This window comes from Mugil cephalus, chromosome 1 (assembly GCF_022458985.1).
Source record: "Mugil cephalus isolate CIBA_MC_2020 chromosome 1, CIBA_Mcephalus_1.1, whole genome shotgun sequence".
Lineage (NCBI taxonomy): Eukaryota > Metazoa > Chordata > Actinopteri > Mugiliformes > Mugilidae > Mugil > Mugil cephalus.
The window spans coordinates 35230668-35248163 of NC_061770.1; the positions used below are offsets into that span (position 1 = coordinate 35230668).

At 43.2% G+C, this 17496-nt stretch overlaps 2 protein-coding genes across 3 annotated transcripts; both read right to left on the bottom strand.

Moving 5' to 3' along the window:
• Positions 1-2501: 2501 nt before the first annotated feature.
• LOC124997807 (somatostatin receptor type 1-like) lies at positions 2502-5039 on the bottom strand. The gene has a single exon (XM_047571810.1). It carries the CDS (start codon positions 4288-4290, stop codon positions 3184-3186), a length of 1107 nt encoding a protein of 368 aa, XP_047427766.1. The 5' UTR covers positions 4291-5039; the 3' UTR covers positions 2502-3183.
• A 2757-nt stretch (positions 5040-7796) lies between these two features.
• On the bottom strand, positions 7797-14981 carry LOC124997791 (somatostatin receptor type 1-like). Of its 2 annotated transcripts, XM_047571798.1 has the most exons (3): positions 14801-14981; positions 14467-14586; positions 7797-11313 (listed from the first exon to the last, which is right to left on the bottom strand). In XM_047571798.1, the coding sequence occupies exon 3, from the start codon at positions 10482-10484 to the stop codon at positions 9378-9380; it is 1107 nt and encodes a 368-aa protein (XP_047427754.1). In that variant the 5' UTR covers positions 10485-11313; positions 14467-14586; positions 14801-14981; the 3' UTR covers positions 7797-9377. The 2 variants fall into 2 exon arrangements, with proteins under 2 accessions (XP_047427754.1, XP_047427746.1); XM_047571790.1 differs by lacking the exon at positions 14467-14586.
• Positions 14982-17496: the final 2515 nt, after the last annotated feature.

The window sequence follows — 17496 nt, forward strand, 5'->3', positions numbered from 1 at the left end:
TTTTTTTTAACATTTCTTAGCTGAGTCTGGTGAGACCTTCCTGTCCTTTGAGAATCACAAAGTTTAGCCTCTTGAAGCAATCCGTCTCTGCAGGATAGTGATATTCCTTCCTCCTGGAGAAGGTTTCTTTCATTGCACCAAGACATACGGTACATTCAATGTTTACAGCATCACTCTCCAAACATGTCGCGCTTGGAAACAATTCCAGATCATCCAGACCAGAGGAAGGAAGTCAAGAGTTACTTTTGAATCCCTGAATAGAGGAAACTATTAGTGAGTAGAAATGGATGTAGCTTAAACGCATGTCAGGGTCCAAAGTATACTATAAATGCAATATGTGCAAATGAGAAGTGTTTTGTGTTCTGATATGCTTTACACCGGACCAGGGGCGCCACCAGGGATTTTGGGCCCCATGAAAAAAAGAAAAAAAACATCACATTGGGACCCCCATCCATCATAAATAAATAAACTTATAACTGTAAAGAAAGTTAAACAAACTCTAAATAAATTAAGAGAATCCTCTAGAAATAATGAAAACTGCAGTTTGGCTTGAGTAAGAACAAAGGACTCCTGGAAAGTCCAACTTTTTTTGCTCAGCCTAAATCCCCCAGTGTAGACCCTTCTTGGTGCAAGTTCATTCATCAAGTCTTTGAAGTCCAGCTTTCTATCCAACTGACTTTCAATGGACAACAAGGCAAGACTCTAAATCCTGTCCTGGGACATTGTGGACCTCAACTGTTTTTCTATTCTTTTTTTTTCTTTATCAGTTTTAGCTCACTGAACGCTCTCTTTCCACCAACAACAGTCAGAGGCAATGTAGAAAATATGAGTAAAACAATGCAGACTTCTACAAAAATGCTTGTTTTTTGGCATTCAAGAGACCAAGAGGGGACAAGTTAGGAGGACAAGTTGTCTCTCCTCTCCCTCCGTTGTCTCTTTCCTTTTTTTTTAAAACCAAATTTTTCTTTGCTATTGGACAACCTTGTGACTGATCCAGCAATTACAGGCCTGCACCACGATGCTCTAAGGTTGGACCAAACCATTTCATGCAGAGTCACGGGGGTGGTTGCTCATACCTTTTGATTAGTGGAGTCGAAACTAATGTGAAGAAATCCCGTATGTTTTGTTATTATATTAAAAATTTGTCTTTCTTATGATATGGTTTAATAATTTTCTCCTTTTTTACTTTTCTTTTGGGGCCCCTGTCAGTCATGGGCCGTTGTTATTGCGCCACTGCATCGGACTAACATGATCAAATCCATATTTACGTAGCCAAATTGAATATTAGATTAGTTTAGTTAGACGTCTTTTTCAACAACATGCTGTTTTGTTCAGTACTTTTCAGTTTGAAATAGAAGCAGAACTGGACGGACTGACCAGAATCTGTTTTTTGTTTGTTTGTTTGTTTGTTTTTTTGTAAATTTTTCAGAAGCAAAATACACAGAAAAGAAAAGACAGCAAATTTGATATTTTCAGTGACTTGACGTATAGTACAATTTTATTTATATTAACCCAATAACAAACACAAATGAGGAAACAGAACCCCTGGGAAGCAGCTACGGAGACGACAGTAGAAAGGAAAAAACAAAAAACAAAAGAGGAAACCTGAGCGCTACCAGGGTTACATGGGGTGACCCAGCTGGGACACAGAGGGAGATGAATTCATATATCGGGACAGAACAAATGAATATGCTGAAACGTTAACAAACACAGATTTAGACGAGAGAGAGCTGATACTTAATAGTAAACATTTAATTTCTTTCTTAGTTTCTCACGGTAAAGAGGACTGTGCAAAAGTTTTAGGCAAAAAAACAAAAAACAAAACAGCAAATCAATATCTGGAGTTACTACAACTTGCTGTCAGGGGTTTTGCAGGATCGTAGATGGAGTTTAGGAAACTTGCAGATGAAAAACCCAGGTACAGTCATCAGCTGTCTGGAGAAATCTAGACTAGAAGTGACTTCATGGAAGAGTCGCAGCCAAAAATCCAAAACCTCCCACCAGGAAGCAAAGAAAAGAGACTCAACTATGCAGGAGAATATAAGAACTGGGGAACCAAGGAGTAACAGCAGGTGTTCTGGACTGATGAGTCAGAATGAAAAATAGTACTTGGCTTTAGCAGAAGATGGAGAGCGTGAACGATAACGAGTATCTGCAGGCAACGGGGAAGCATGGTGGAGGTTAGGTGCAATTACTCACAACTACAAATTTATTATTTATATTTTTTTAAAAAGCATCCTTAGTTACCTGCCTAAAACCTTTGCACAGCTTCACAAGAACAACACTTAAATATTAACAACGAATATCTGTATAAAGATAGCAGTAGGACATTATATATACGACTATGAAAAAATCTCCCTGACTGATTAGGCAACACCGGGGGTTAGTGCTGGAGGCGGCAAACAATGTTCGGTTGACTTTAGCATTTTGGCAATTTTTCCATCCATGTCAGTTGCCCTTTAGACTTCTACATTGTGACCACTTCCAAACATTGTGAAGGTCTCCATTGTGCCTCCTTGGGTCCTACGGGTTGAGGGGAGGGGCCTCTGTGGATCATCCCACAGATACTTTGGGATCTAGCGAATTTGGAGTCAGATCAGGCATGTTCCAGGGTGGGGGGTGTCTGGTCTGGTCTAGGTGGGTGCCACATGTCTAAGTATCATCCACATGAAAGAATGTCAAAGTTTCCCAACAGAACATTGAATTGTTACAAGACAAGGTCATAATGTTGTGGCTGATCGGTGTACATATGTCAGTGTACTTTTGTCAGTGGGCTCGGTAACACTTGTGTTAACCCATTCAGCAGTAGACGGTTCATTTAAGTCACATAAATAAATAATTAAACTCTGACAAAAACATTTCACATTTAATATTTCTTCATCGCCCTCTCGGTGTCTCGTTCGATTTCTGAATCCAAATGTTTATAAGCCAATAACTACGACTGTGGGCTTACATTCAAGTTGTGTTCAGTAGTGTGGCCTGTGACTTTAAGGTCCCAAAACTCTTAGAACACATCAGAGAATTCACATGTTGCTGATTCAGTCTTCTTTTGGCACACTGCCGAGGAGATTACAGGATATGACCAGTTCATGGTCATTAATTTCCTCTGTGCAGATCCAAGGCTGGGAAATGTATCTTTACACATCTGCTACTCCCCCATTTAATTCTCATCCTTGGTGAATGTTAAACCGTAGTTGTACGAGAGGTGTACGTCCCGTTGCGGAAAACCATATCAGAAGCCATGCAGTCCTTGGGGAAGTCTAGGGGGTTACACGTTGCCTGTCTCTTTAATGCCACAGCACAGTAATCCACCTGTTCTGCATCCAGCCCGGACTCCAGCCACCGGAAACACACGATGCGCTGGAACGAACGCCGGAAGTTGTCCGACACGAAGCCGTACAGAATAGGGTTGGCGCCGCTGTTGGCGTAGCTGAGGATGACGAAAAGCTGGGTGACCATGGGATCGGGAGGCCGGTGGAAAACGCTGACCAGCTGGACGATGTAGAACGGCATCCAGCAGAGAATGAACACCGTCACGACCAGAAGCACCATACGCGTGATCTTCTTCTCCGAGCGCCGCCGCTGAAGCCACCCAGCCTTCAGTCCCACTGCTCGCATTCTGGCCACCATCAGACAATAGCATAAGCAGATGGCTCCAACCGGCAGGAGAAACCCCAGCAGGAAGGTGTAGACCACGAACGCTTCTGACCACACGGCCTCAGGCCACAAGAAGTTGCAGTCCACGCCACCATCCTGCGCGGGGACGGTGTCTGCAAAGATAATGATGGGCAGGATGACGACGAGCGAAAGCCCCCAGACGCAAACATTGACCACTTTGGCGACAGTCGGTCTGCGGTAGCGAGCGGCCTTGATCGGGTGGACCACCGCCACGTACCGGTCCACACTCAGCACAGTCAGGCAGAAGATGGACGTAAACATGTTGATGCCGTCCACGCTCAACACCAGTCTGCACATCAGCGACCCAAAGGGCCAGTGACGGACCGCCGCCGACGTGGCCAGGAAGGGAACGCTCAGCATGAACAGCTCGTCGGCGATGGCCAAGTTGAGAATATAAATGTTTGTGGCTGTTTTCATCTTGGCGTATTTCAGGATCACGTAGATGACCATGGCGTTGCCGATGAGACCCACACAACAGACGAGGGCGTAGATGGATGGGATGATGATTTTACTGGTGCTGGTGTCCTGGTAGTAGTCCTCATAGTCCATGCTTGCGTTGTAGGGCGGCCTCGTTGGATAGGCCCAGTAGTCGTGGCTCTCATTAAAATCCATTGTCACCTGTGGTGGATACGTGATGCCGTTTTTCTACTTGACAGGATCAAACAGCAGTCTCCTCCATCGACAGGTAAGTATCTGGCTGTTAACAGACACCGGTCATGCAAGTTTCTGATGGGTAACATCCACCGATATTCCTGTTTAAACCCCTCCACCAGTCCGGTCAAGACTTGGATGAAACGTCTTCAGTAAACCCAATAAGTCCAGTTGTCTGTCTTTCGCATTTTTTGGGCATTTTGTGGTTCTGATCAGATCCTGGTTTCTTCTTTGTCGAGGAATTACACGTTTGAAGTGAAATTCCTCACAGACATTGACGGAAAGTACATGACGAAAACATCCACGGATAGACAGTACCAAAGAACATCTTCATATTGGGAGAGAAAGTGATGTTCTTGAGTAATAAAAGAAAGAAAAACATGGACACTGTTTTCGCAGTTCACATGTCCTTCATTTTCCTGGATCTTTTGTGTCAGGACGGGTCCAGACAACCTTGATCATTCACTTCCGCTTAGCAACAGAAAACCTTCTTTTTAAGGCATCTGTCATTGCTCGTCCGTTGCATGTAACAACATTCATAGTGTTCTGATGAAAAGTCAGATGAGGCCATTATGATGCCGTACACGACTCAATCTGTCGACTGAAACTCTTTGTTCTGGCAGCTATTGTTCGACTAAACGTGCTGTTGTTCGCCTCCTGGGCTCAGGTTGTTTTGTTGAGCTGCGGTCTTTTTACAGAGTGAAGAGAAGCCACATTTCTTGCTGAAACCTCTCCTCGGGACACAATAAGCTTCGATTTTCTGGGACGTTGGTAATGAGAACCTGCGAGAAAGTAAAATAACTGTCACTTGATTTGTCTCTGTCACCAAGCATCTAAATACAACTACTGAGTGACAAAACACAACACAATGCATTGTCCTTTCCCTCCAGATTCTTTAAAGTTGACTGTTATGTGATGAAAGTCGAATCGGCACTGACTAGTCACTAGTAATGAAATCTATATCCTTGACCTACATACAGTGAGCTGCAGCCTGTATAAAAACCGGCAGCACCATCTGTAGTGTTTAATAGTACTCCACAATGTGTTGTTAGATGGGATATTTCTCTGCAGCTAAAAGTCTAATAACCTTATCAAATTGCTGATGTGCAGCCTCCTTCTCCAGGAAGCAATTTCAGACTGTACGGCAAATTATTTGTAGGCATGCAACTACTTGTGCCTTTGGGATTCATCTCATATCATCTTCCATAAACGCTTATCCTCTAGGGGCGCGGAGTTTACTAGAGCCTATTGCAGCTGTCACCGGGCAAGAGGCAGGGTACACCCTGCACAGGTCGCCAGTTTTTTCGTAGGGCTAACACATGGAAAAACAATCATTCGCACGCAGTCACACCTAGGGTCAATTTAGGGTCACCGATCAGCTTAAGGGACAAGTCATCGGAGGTGGGAGGAAACTGGAGTTCCTGAAGAGGTTTTAGACTGGAAATGTTTATGATCCTCATCATGGTGACTTCCTACATACATACAATAATTACAGTAAAGGTTACACATATACCTTAACGCACATATATATACAGTCTGTATATATATATATATATATACCGTCTTGTTCATTAAAGTACATTCAGATTAATTGAAAGTATCTATTTTCAGACACTTTCTCAAATGACGATTATTACCTAAGAAAACTTAAAGGGTAAACAAGAGCTCTGGAACATGTGCCTGTCTATGGCAAGAATACTGCACAACTAAAATAAGAAACATGGCGCCGTCTGCTGGCTCTGCTACTCCCATATTTAGGGATATCAACAGATTAGTTACAAGATCCCTAACGTAAAGTCTTAAACCTCAAACAATCTTGAACAAGGAAGAAGTGATGATTAGAATGAGCGAAATGCTCATTTTGCACAGATGTCCTCACTCCCAAGTGGTCCCCAGAAAGACAGCTACACAACAACACACACTTGTCAATGTTCTCACTTATACTCAATGCCAGGTCTTTTCTTTTCTTCCCCTTTTACTATACAGGTATAGAAGACACCTTCATGGCACTCTGCTTTACAGTAAGACCGTTAAGGCTTTCAGTATTGCTGCATATCCACAACAATAGGCAACCAACCATCAGATCAAAAGCATGAACACCTTCTTCCATTATTTTCCTGTGATACCAACTTTATCCTAGTTCATAATCGTACTTATGTGGTTAGACTGCTTCTACCTTCCTGCTGCTGTTAGGATCCACAATGAACATTTGTAATACTATTACACCTCAAGGTTGTAGTCTTCAGTCTCATGTTAGCATTCATCTGTTAGCACTCGTTTGTTAGCTCACTATTTCAGACTATTGTCTACTAGTAATGGTAAATGGTCTTGCTTTTATATAGAACTTTTTTATCTATGTTTACTCAAAGCTCTTTACAGTCACAGAGGCTCAGTGTCTGGCTCAAGGACACTTAAGTATGTGGCACATTCCAGGGATTGATCCACTAACCTTTCTACCTACTGGGGTACGGTCGCCCATTGTCTCCCACAAGCAGTGTAACCACAAAAAATGGACCCACCAATTTTTAATTTTATTCGAATACAAATGCCCTTTTTCCCCTCAACAAATACAAATACTAGATGCTTTGCACACCTCCAATTGCTTGTAAACCTGTTAAAGATGACATTTAGGCAGTATTAACACCTGTTGGCTCAAGGCACCGCGCCACAGCTCCACAAGTTTAAGACAGACATAATTCGATTTTCTTTCTTCACACAACATTAGTCAGTTCCCCCCGGAAGGCTTCGTTCTTTCTGGTACGACTCCTTTTTTTTTTGTACTCTGTGTAAAGGGATTCCTCAATTATTTACTTACATTGACCTTCCCTTCACTCCAGCAATTACAGGCCTGCACCACGATGCTCTAAGGTTGGACCAAACCATTTCATGCAGAGTCACGGGGGTGGTTGCTCATACCTTTTGATTAGTGGAGTCGAAACTAATGTGAAGAAATCCCGTATGTTTTGTTATTATATTAAAAATTTGTCTTTCTTATGATATGGTTTAATAATTTTCTCCTTTTTTACTTTTCTTTTGGGGCCCCTGTCAGTCATGGGCCGTTGGAACTGTCCTAACTTTTCCCGCCTATATTGCGCCACTGCATCGGACTAACATGATCAAATCCATATTTACGTAGCCAAATTGAATATTAGATTAGTTTAGTTAGACGTCTTTTTCAACAACATGCTGTTTTGTTCAGTACTTTTCAGTTTGAAATAGAAGCAGAACTGGACGGACTGACCAGAATCTGTTTTTTGTTTGTTTGTTTGTTTGTTTTTTTGTAAATTTTTCAGAAGCAAAATACACAGAAAAGAAAAGACAGCAAATTTGATATTTTCAGTGACTTGACGTATAGTACAATTTTATTTATATTAACCCAATAACAAACACAAATGAGGAAACAGAACCCCTGGGAAGCAGCTACGGAGACGACAGTAGAAAGGAAAAAACAAAAACAAAAGAGGAAACCTGAGCGCTACCAGGGTTACATGGGGTGACCCAGCTGGGACACAGAGGGAGATGAATTCATATATCGGGACAGAACAAATGAATATGCTGAAACGTTAACAAACACAGATTTAGACGAGAGAGAGCTGATACTTAATAGTAAACATTTAATTTCTTTCTTAGTTTCTCACGGTAAAGAGGACTGTGCAAAAGTTTTAGGCAAAAAAACAAAAAACAAAACAGCAAATCAATATCTGGAGTTACTACAACTTGCTGTCAGGGGTTTTGCAGGATCGTAGATGGAGTTTAGGAAACTTGCAGATGAAAAACCCAGGTACAGTCATCAGCTGTCTGGAGAAATCTAGACTAGAAGTGACTTCATGGAAGAGTCGCAGCCAAAAATCCAAAACCTCCCACCAGGAAGCAAAGAAAAGAGACTCAACTATGCAGGAGAATATAAGAACTGGGGAACCAAGGAGTAACAGCAGGTGTTCTGGACTGATGAGTCAGAATGAAAAATAGTACTTGGCTTTAGCAGAAGATGGAGAGCGTGAACGATAACGAGTATCTGCAGGCAACGGGGAAGCATGGTGGAGGTTAGGTGCAATTACTCACAACTACAAATTTATTATTTATATTTTTTTAAAAAGCATCCTTAGTTACCTGCCTAAAACCTTTGCACAGCTTCACAAGAACAACACTTAAATATTAACAACGAATATCTGTATAAAGATAGCAGTAGGACATTATATATACGACTATGAAAAAATCTCCCTGACTGATTAGGCAACACCGGGGGTTAGTGCTGGAGGCGGCAAACAATGTTCGGTTGACTTTAGCATTTTGGCAATTTTTCCATCCATGTCAGTTGCCCCTTTAGACTTCTACATTGTGACCACCTTCCAAACATTGTGAAGGTCTCCATTGTGCCTCCTTGGGTCCTACGGGTTGAGGGGAGGGGCCTCTGTGGATCATCCCACAGATACTTTGGGATCTAGCGAATTTGGAGTCAGATCAGGCATGTTCCAGGGTGGGGGGTGTCTGGTCTGGTCTAGGTGGGTGCCACATGTCTAAGTATCATCCACATGAAAGAATGTCAAAGTTTCCCAACAGAACATTGAATTGTTACAAGACAAGGTCATAATGTTGTGGCTGATCGGTGTACATATGTCAGTGTACTTTTGTCAGTGGGCTCGGTAACACTTGTGTTAACCCATTCAGCAGTAGACGGTTCATTTAAGTCACATAAATAAATAATTAAACTCTGACAAAAACATTTCACATTTAATATTTCTTCATCGCCCTCTCAGTGTCTCGTTCGATTTCTGAATCCAAATGTTTATAAGCCAATAACTACCACTGTGGGCTTACATTCAAGTTGTGTTCAGTAGTGTGGCCTGTGACTTTAAGGTCCCAAAACTCTTAGAACACATCAGAGAATTCACATGTTGCTGATTCAGTCTTCTTTTGGCACACTGCCGAGGAGATTACAGGATATGACCAGTTCATGGTCATTAATTTCCTCTGTGCAGATCCAAGGCTGGGAAATGTATCTTTACACATCTGCTACTCCCCCATTTAATTCTCATCCTTGGTGAATGTTAAACCGTAGTTGTACGAGAGGTGTACGTCCCGTTGCGGAAAACCATATCAGAAGCCATGCAGTCCTTGGGGAAGTCTAGGGGGTTACACGTTGCCTGTCTCTTTAATGCCACAGCACAGTAATCCACCTGTTCTGCATCCAGCCCGGACTCCAGCCACCGGAAACACACGATGCGCTGGAACGAACGCCGGAAGTTGTCCGACACGAAGCCGTACAGAATAGGGTTGGCGCCGCTGTTGGCGTAGCTGAGGATGACGAAAAGCTGGGTGACCATGGGATCGGGAGGCCGGTGGAAAACGCTGACCAGCTGGACGATGTAGAACGGCATCCAGCAGAGAATGAACACCGTCACGACCAGAAGCACCATACGCGTGATCTTCTTCTCCGAGCGCCGCCGCTGAAGCCACCCAGCCTTCAGTCCCACTGCTCGCATTCTGGCCACCATCAGACAATAGCATAAGCAGATGGCTCCGACCGGCAGGAGAAACCCCAGCAGGAAGGTGTAGACCACGAACGCTTCTGACCACACGGCCTCAGGCCACAAGAAGTTGCAGTCCACGCCACCATCCTGCGCGGGGACGGTGTCTGCAAAGATAATGATGGGCAGGATGACGACGAGCGAAAGCCCCCAGACGCAAACATTGACCACTTTGGCGACAGTCGGTCTGCGGTAGCGAGCGGCCTTGATCGGGTGGACCACCGCCACGTACCGGTCCACACTCAGCACAGTCAGGCAGAAGATGGACGTAAACATGTTGATGCCGTCCACGCTCAACACCAGTCTGCACATCAGCGACCCAAAGGGCCAGTGACGGACCGCCGCCGACGTGGCCAGGAAGGGAACGCTCAGCATGAACAGCTCGTCGGCGATGGCCAAGTTGAGAATATAAATGTTTGTGGCTGTTTTCATCTTGGCGTATTTCAGGATCACGTAGATGACCATGGCGTTGCCGATGAGACCCACACAACAGACGAGAGCGTAGATGGATGGGATAATGATTTTACTGGTGCTGGTGTCCTGGTAGTAGTCCTCATAGTCCATGCTTGCGTTGTAGGGCGACCTCGTTGGATAGGCCCAATAGTCGTGGCTCTCATTAAAATCCATTGTCACCTTTGGTGGATACGTGATGCAGATTTTCTACTTGACAGGATCAAACAGCAGTCTCCTCCATCGAGAGGTAAGTATCTGGCCGTTAACAGACACCAGTCATGCGAGTTTCTGATGGGTAACATCCACCGATATTCCTGTTTAAACCCCCAACTCCTCCACCAATCCGGTCAAGACTTGTTTGAAACGTCTTCAATAAACCCAACAAGTCCAGTTATCTGTCTTTCGCATTTTTTGGGCATTTTGTGGTTCTGATCAGATCCTGGTCTCTTCTTTGTCGAGGAATTACACGTTTGAAGTGAAATTCCTCACAGACATTGACGGAAAGTACATGACGAAAACATCCACGGATAGACAGTACCAAAGAACATCTTCATATTGGGAGAGAAAGTGATGTTCTTGAGTAATAAAAGAAAGAAAAACATGGACACTGTTTTCGCAGTTCACATGTCCTTCATTTTCCTGGATCTTTTGTGTCAGGACGGGTCCAGACAACCTTGATCATTCACTTCCGCTTAGCAACAGAAAACCTTCTTTTTAAGGCATCTGTCATTGCTCGTCCGTTGCATGTAACAACATTCATAGTGTTCTGATGAAAAGTCAGATGAGGCCATTATGATGCCGTACACGACTCAATCTGTCGACTGAAACTCTTTGTTCTGGCAGCTATTGTTCGACTAAACGTGCTGTTGTTCGCCTCCTGGGCTCAGGTTGTTTTGTTGAGCTCGCGGTCTTTTTACAGAGTGAAGAGAAGCCACATTTCTTGCTGAAACCTCTCCTCGGGACACAATAAGCTTCGATTTTCTGGGACGTTGGTAATGAGAACCTGCGAGAAAGTAAAATAACTGTCACTTGATTTGTCTCTGTCACCAAGCATCTAAATACAACTACTGAGTGACAAAACACAACACAATGCATTGTCCTTTCCCTCCAGATTCTTTAAAGTTGACTGTTATGTGATGAAAGTCGAATCGGCACTGACTAGTCACTAGTAATGAAATCTATATCCTTGACCTACATACAGTGAGCTGCAGCCTGTATAAAAACCGGCAGCACCATCTGTAGTGTTTAATAGTACTCCACAATGTGTTGTTAGATGGGATATTTCTCTGCAGCTAAAAGTCTAATAACCTTATCAAATTGCTGATGTGCAGCCTCCTTCTCCAGGAAGCAATTTCAGACTGTACGGCAAATTATTTGTAGGCATGCAACTACTTGTGCCTTTGGGATTCATCTCATATCATCTTCCATAAACGCTTATCCTCTAGGGGCGCGGAGTTTACTAGAGCCTATTGCAGCTGTCACCGGGCAAGAGGCAGGGTACACCCTGCACAGGTCGCCAGTTTTTTCGTAGGGCTAACACATGGAAAAACAATCATTCGCACGCAGTCACACCTAGGGTCAATTTAGGGTCACCGATCAGCTTAAGGGACAAGTCATCGGAGGTGGGAGGAAACTGGAGTTCCTGAAGAGGTTTTAGACTGGAAATGTTTATGATCCTCATCATGGTGACTTCCTACATACATACAATAATTACAGTAAAGGTTACACATATACCTTAACGCACATATATATACAGTCTGTATATATATATATATATATACCGTCTTGTTCATTAAAGTACATTCAGATTAATTGAAAGTATCTATTTTCAGACACTTTCTCAAATGACGATTATTACCTAAGAAAACTTAAAGGGTAAACAAGAGCTCTGGAACATGTGCCTGTCTATGGCAAGAATACTGCACAACTAAAATAAGAAACATGGCGCCGTCTGCTGGCTCTGCTACTCCCATATTTAGGGATATCAACAGATTAGTTACAAGATCCCTAACGTAAAGTCTTAAACCTCAAACAATCTTGAACAAGGAAGAAGTGATGATTAGAATGAGCGAAATGCTCATTTTGCACAGATGTCCTCACTCCCAAGTGGTCCCCAGAAAGACAGCTACACAACAACACACACTTGTCAATGTTCTCACTTATACTCAATGCCAGGTCTTTTCTTTTCTTCCCCTTTTACTATACAGGTATAGAAGACACCTTCATGGCACTCTGCTTTACAGTAAGACCGTTAAGGCTTTCAGTATTGCTGCATATCCACAACAATAGGCAACCAACCATCAGATCAAAAGCATGAACACCTTCTTCCATTATTTTCCTGTGATACCAACTTTATCCTAGTTCATAATCGTACTTATGTGGTTAGACTGCTTCTACCTTCCTGCTGCTGTTAGGATCCACAATGAACATTTGTAATACTATTACACCTCAAGGTTGTAGTCTTCAGTCTCATGTTAGCATTCATCTGTTAGCACTCGTTTGTTAGCTCACTATTTCAGACTATTGTCTACTAGTAATGGTAAATGGTCTTGCTTTTATATAGAACTTTTTTATCTATGTTTACTCAAAGCTCTTTACAGTCACAGAGGCTCAGTGTCTGGCTCAAGGACACTTAAGTATGTGGCACATTCCAGGGATTGATCCACTAACCTTTCTACCTACTGGGGTACGGTCGCCCATTGTCTCCCACAAGCAGTGTAACCACAAAAAATGGACCCACCAATTTTTAATTTTATTCGAATACAAATGCCCTTTTTCCCCTCAACAAATACAAATACTAGATGCTTTGCACACCTCCAATTGCTTGTAAACCTGTTAAAGATGACATTTAGGCAGTATTAACACCTGTTGGCTCAAGGCACCGCGCCACAGCTCCACAAGTTTAAGACAGACATAATTCGATTTTCTTTCTTCACACAACATTAGTCAGTTCCCCCCGGAAGGCTTCGTTCTTTCTGGTACGACTCCTTTTTTTTTTGTACTCTGTGTAAAGGGATTCCTCAATTATTTACTTACATTGACCTTCCCTTCACTCCAGGGCCTGCGTTCATTGCATTTTATTTTATATTGGCAGCGTTTAGCCTGGAGTACAGTCTACAGATGAATATGGAAAAAAAAGCTTTTTCCTGCTCTGGTTGTCTAGAGATGTTTGATAGTTTGTGATGGTGAGTGGAAATTGCTATTCTGCTGGTGAGAGTCACTGAATTCATTATGTGAATTTATGCAAACATACTGTATCTACTTGTTAAGCAGCCTCGGACAATCACAGGTTGATGCCAGAAAGAATGCATTAATGTTATAAATATATATGAATATGTTAATAGACCCACTAATGTTTCTTTTGGTCGAATGTTGGTGCCTTAACATCAATTATCGCTGTATATTTTTAGATTTCTTTAAACACACTTTAAAAATGAATCCAACATATTTCAGTAAAGGGATCGATGGAGGCTGAAGATGAAACATTAGGAGAAGAGACGCTAACAGCGCAGCTCACTCCCATCAGCCAAGTACTGAGGCCAAAAATCTCTGCTGTTTAAACTTAAATCCTGGAACTGTCAGTTATTTAGCTGTGTTTACATAATTTAGCTATGTTTAGCTGTGTTTTGTGGGTATGTTTCCGGCAGTTACGCGGTCTCCCTGCTGTTGCACGTGTTCGAAATTTAAATATTTGGACTGTTAATTATTTTTATAGCTTAATATTGAATGCAAAAGAGAACACATGATAGGTAGGGGCTAACCCTAAGCCTAGCCCACCCTACTTAATCTCTCCATCAGTTTGAGGGTCTGTGGTCTGAAAAATGTGGAAGACCCCTCGTGTAGGGATATAATCTGAAGCTGAAACTAATCTCATTAAGTGTTTATTTCTGTTATTTGCAATTAAGGAACAGCTCAGTGAGCGTTCGGAGCTCTAATTTTTACGCTTATCGGTTTTAATTAAGGAGAACCAAGAGTGGAATTATCTACTTGATCGAGTCCCCTAGTTGTTGAAATACCGCCAACACCTTTAACTGCATTCGTACTGAGTGCAGGTTATTGTAAAAAAACAAAAAAACAAAACAACAAACAGGACATTCAGACATTCTGATTCCTCAGCCGTGCACGATGATCGATTGCAACCAGATTTGTGTCGTACACCGTGGCCACTAGAGGGCTTCCTGACACAGATGCACGGCTCTGCTCCTGTCATTTCTCTTCTGAAGAGTCTCTCCTTTCTAATTGATGGAGGGTTTGCCGGGGGAATGCACCAGAGGCACTAAAAAGAAAGAAAGAAAGATAAAAAAAGAACTCTCTATCCTTTCTACAATTTGATTTATACCCTTAACAGAAAACAGACCGGTGCACCCCATAATAAGACAGGGCTCTTTGTAAAGATGCTCCCCGAGCATACTGGGGAGTGGGGGGACTCTGAATGGGATGATTCAATTGTTGCATGTTTTTTTTTTTTTTTTTTTGCGTTGAGAACTTACCGTCTATGTGTAGCTGCAGAGATGCTGCCGCTGTCCTTCCACGCCTCCTTCACGGGGAGAATCTTGTCTTTTCTGTCTCCTCATCCTCCCCATCCTCGTGTCCATCAGACGCTGCCTGACTGACTGAATCCAGCTCCTCGTCCCTCTGCTCCTCCAGTTCATTCTCTCCTCCTCTGCTGCTAGAGGCTTGTTTTTATAGCATACTGACACGTCCACCCCCCCCTCCCCACCACCACCACCACCACCACCCCTTTCTCTCCCTCCCTTGCTCTCCCCCCCTCCCTCTCTCCCTCTCTCCCTCTCTGTGTTTCTCATGCACTCTCCTGCTCTTTTATTCCCCAGCGGAAATTATAATGGATCGAAAATGCGTCGCTGCAGACAACAAAAAGTTTTTAATGCTTTAAAAGACGTGGTGTTGTGTTTCTCCAGCGCGTTAATGCATTACATAACATTCTCTCATTCAAGCTTATTATTCAGTTTTTAGACATTAGGCTGAGCTCAGACTGCAGGTAAATCCATATCTTCTTCCATCTTTCTATCTTCTTTTTTTTTTTTTGGTTCATTAATTCGTTTCTCTAATCAGATCTCCTGGACAGACTGTCCGTGAAAGCATCACCCGAACCGATCTGTACGCGTTGCTGTGGTAACGATGTTGGAATCAGTAACTGATGACAACAGTGGGTTCCTTGGAGCTCCTGCTTGTACAGGGGAATGGGTAGAAATGGAAAATAAAAACAAGAAAACAGAGGCGCAAGCAAGCAAAAAAAAGACCACTTCACTCTCCAGACCGTGATGGGGTTGTCAGAAGAAGAGAGGGGCCCCCGGTGGAAATGAGCAACGCTTGCAAAGGGTCAGCGTGGAGATGGAGACGGAGACGTGAACTTGTGAACAGATGGGATGGTGTTTTTTAATTCTACAGAGGAGGCTGGTAGCTGAGAGAACACTGAGTCATGCAGATTGCTTGACTGGACAGACGGGAGCAATGAGTGCTTTAAGGGAAGCGGGTTATTGACGTCGAGAGACTTACAGTAGGCGCTGCTGCAATTAGGAGGATGATGAAGTTAAGGAAATTCCCCTGAGACGTTTGGTGGCTGCACAAAAAAAACACTGTCGCAAGAGTAGAGGCTGCAATCGCTTTATCCCGGGCTGGAAGCTTATCCCAGCTGTCACTGGGCAAGAGGTGGGGTACAAACCTGGACTCTCACACCTACGGCCGATTTAGAATCACCAGTGAACCTTACAAACATGTCGGAGAAAACCAACATGCAAACTCCACCGAGAAAGAGCCCAGTCGGGCCATGGACTAGAACCCAGAACCTTCTCACATCACACCACTGTGCTGTGGTGTAGAAGTTAAAGATCCATAAAACATGCGCTGTTGGGTTCAGTTGTGTCGGAGTTCCAGATGTGAGTGGTTATGGTGGTTTGCTGCTGAGTTTTGTTCTTGAACGATTTCTGAACCCTAAACAATGATGTAGTGTAAGAAATTCCATGGACATTCGTAAGTTATTTCAATGTGTACGAGTACTGAGTACATGCCACAAAACCTGTCTAGTTTGGCCAACTCAATTCCGTTAGCACAAGCAACGCAATTTGCCTTGTCCCCCACAAGTTTAATTGTGTTAAAATAATAGTATATAGCACTTTATCTGCCAATCCACCAACAACCAGACACAACGGACAATCTACTTAAAAATCTCATCTCATTTCATTCAAGTCTTCTACTTCTTATCCTCACTAGGGTCGTGGGGTTGTGGGGGTTGCTGGAGCCTATCCCACCCTGGACAGGTCGCCCGTCCATCTCAGGGCTAACACAGAAACCAATAACCATTCACCAAGGGTCAATTTAGAGTCACCAATCAGCCTAACGAGTCTTTGGAGGTGGGAGGAAGCCGGAGTACCTGGAGAAAACCCACGCAGACACAAGGAGAACATGCAAACTCCACCACCTACAATGACTTATTTATGTAAGTCAGGATTCATTTTAAGTTGTGCTAACTGAATACACCTCCATGTTGAATGAAAGCAGGTATATCAAATGAAAATCCATGTACTATTGAGTCGGGACGGCTTTATCTATTTTCATTTAGACCAACGTGTTATCAGCTCATTATAATGTAAACACAACAAACTCTTGATTTTGAGCTACACTCACTAACCCCATGGATCTGTTTTTTTAGAGTGTGTGTATTGCTTTTCATGACGGCCTAAAGTAGAGGAAGAAATCTGGGTGCAAACTAAATATCTATATAATATTTTGGGCAGTTCTGTGTGCACGTTTGCCTCTTTGGAGGCCGTGCACACGGGCAGAGAGAATTCTTATCTCCAAGTCTGAATTTGGACTCAGCAATAGCAAATGTTAAGATGAGTACGCTGATCATCCAGAATTCACTCCACTCTGGGTCTAGTTTGGGGCCTGAAAGCATCCGTCCTCCTCCTCACCTGGCACCACTTGCTCCTAAGACAGTTAGCCTCTTTGTTGCTAGCTCTTTTATCCGTTTGCTGCAGTTCCTCCTGACCCAACTAGCTGCCGTCCTGCTGGTTTACATGGCCCCGTGTTCGCACTGACTGCTGATGTGGAAATCTGGGGACATTTACAACTTAGAGATGAAAAAGAAAAAAAAGAAGTATAAAAGCTAAGCGTTTTGAACAGGAAGTAGTAGTTTCTGAAAAAACAACAACAATGTCCTCATATG

What these genes read in the sequence shown, in the direction of transcription:
- LOC124997807 (XM_047571810.1), bottom strand. Translation starts at nt 4,290, where the DNA reads ATGGATTTTAATGAGAGCCACGACTACTGGGCCTATCCAACGAGGCCG.
- LOC124997791 (XM_047571790.1), bottom strand. Translation starts at nt 10,484, where the DNA reads ATGGATTTTAATGAGAGCCACGACTATTGGGCCTATCCAACGAGGTCG.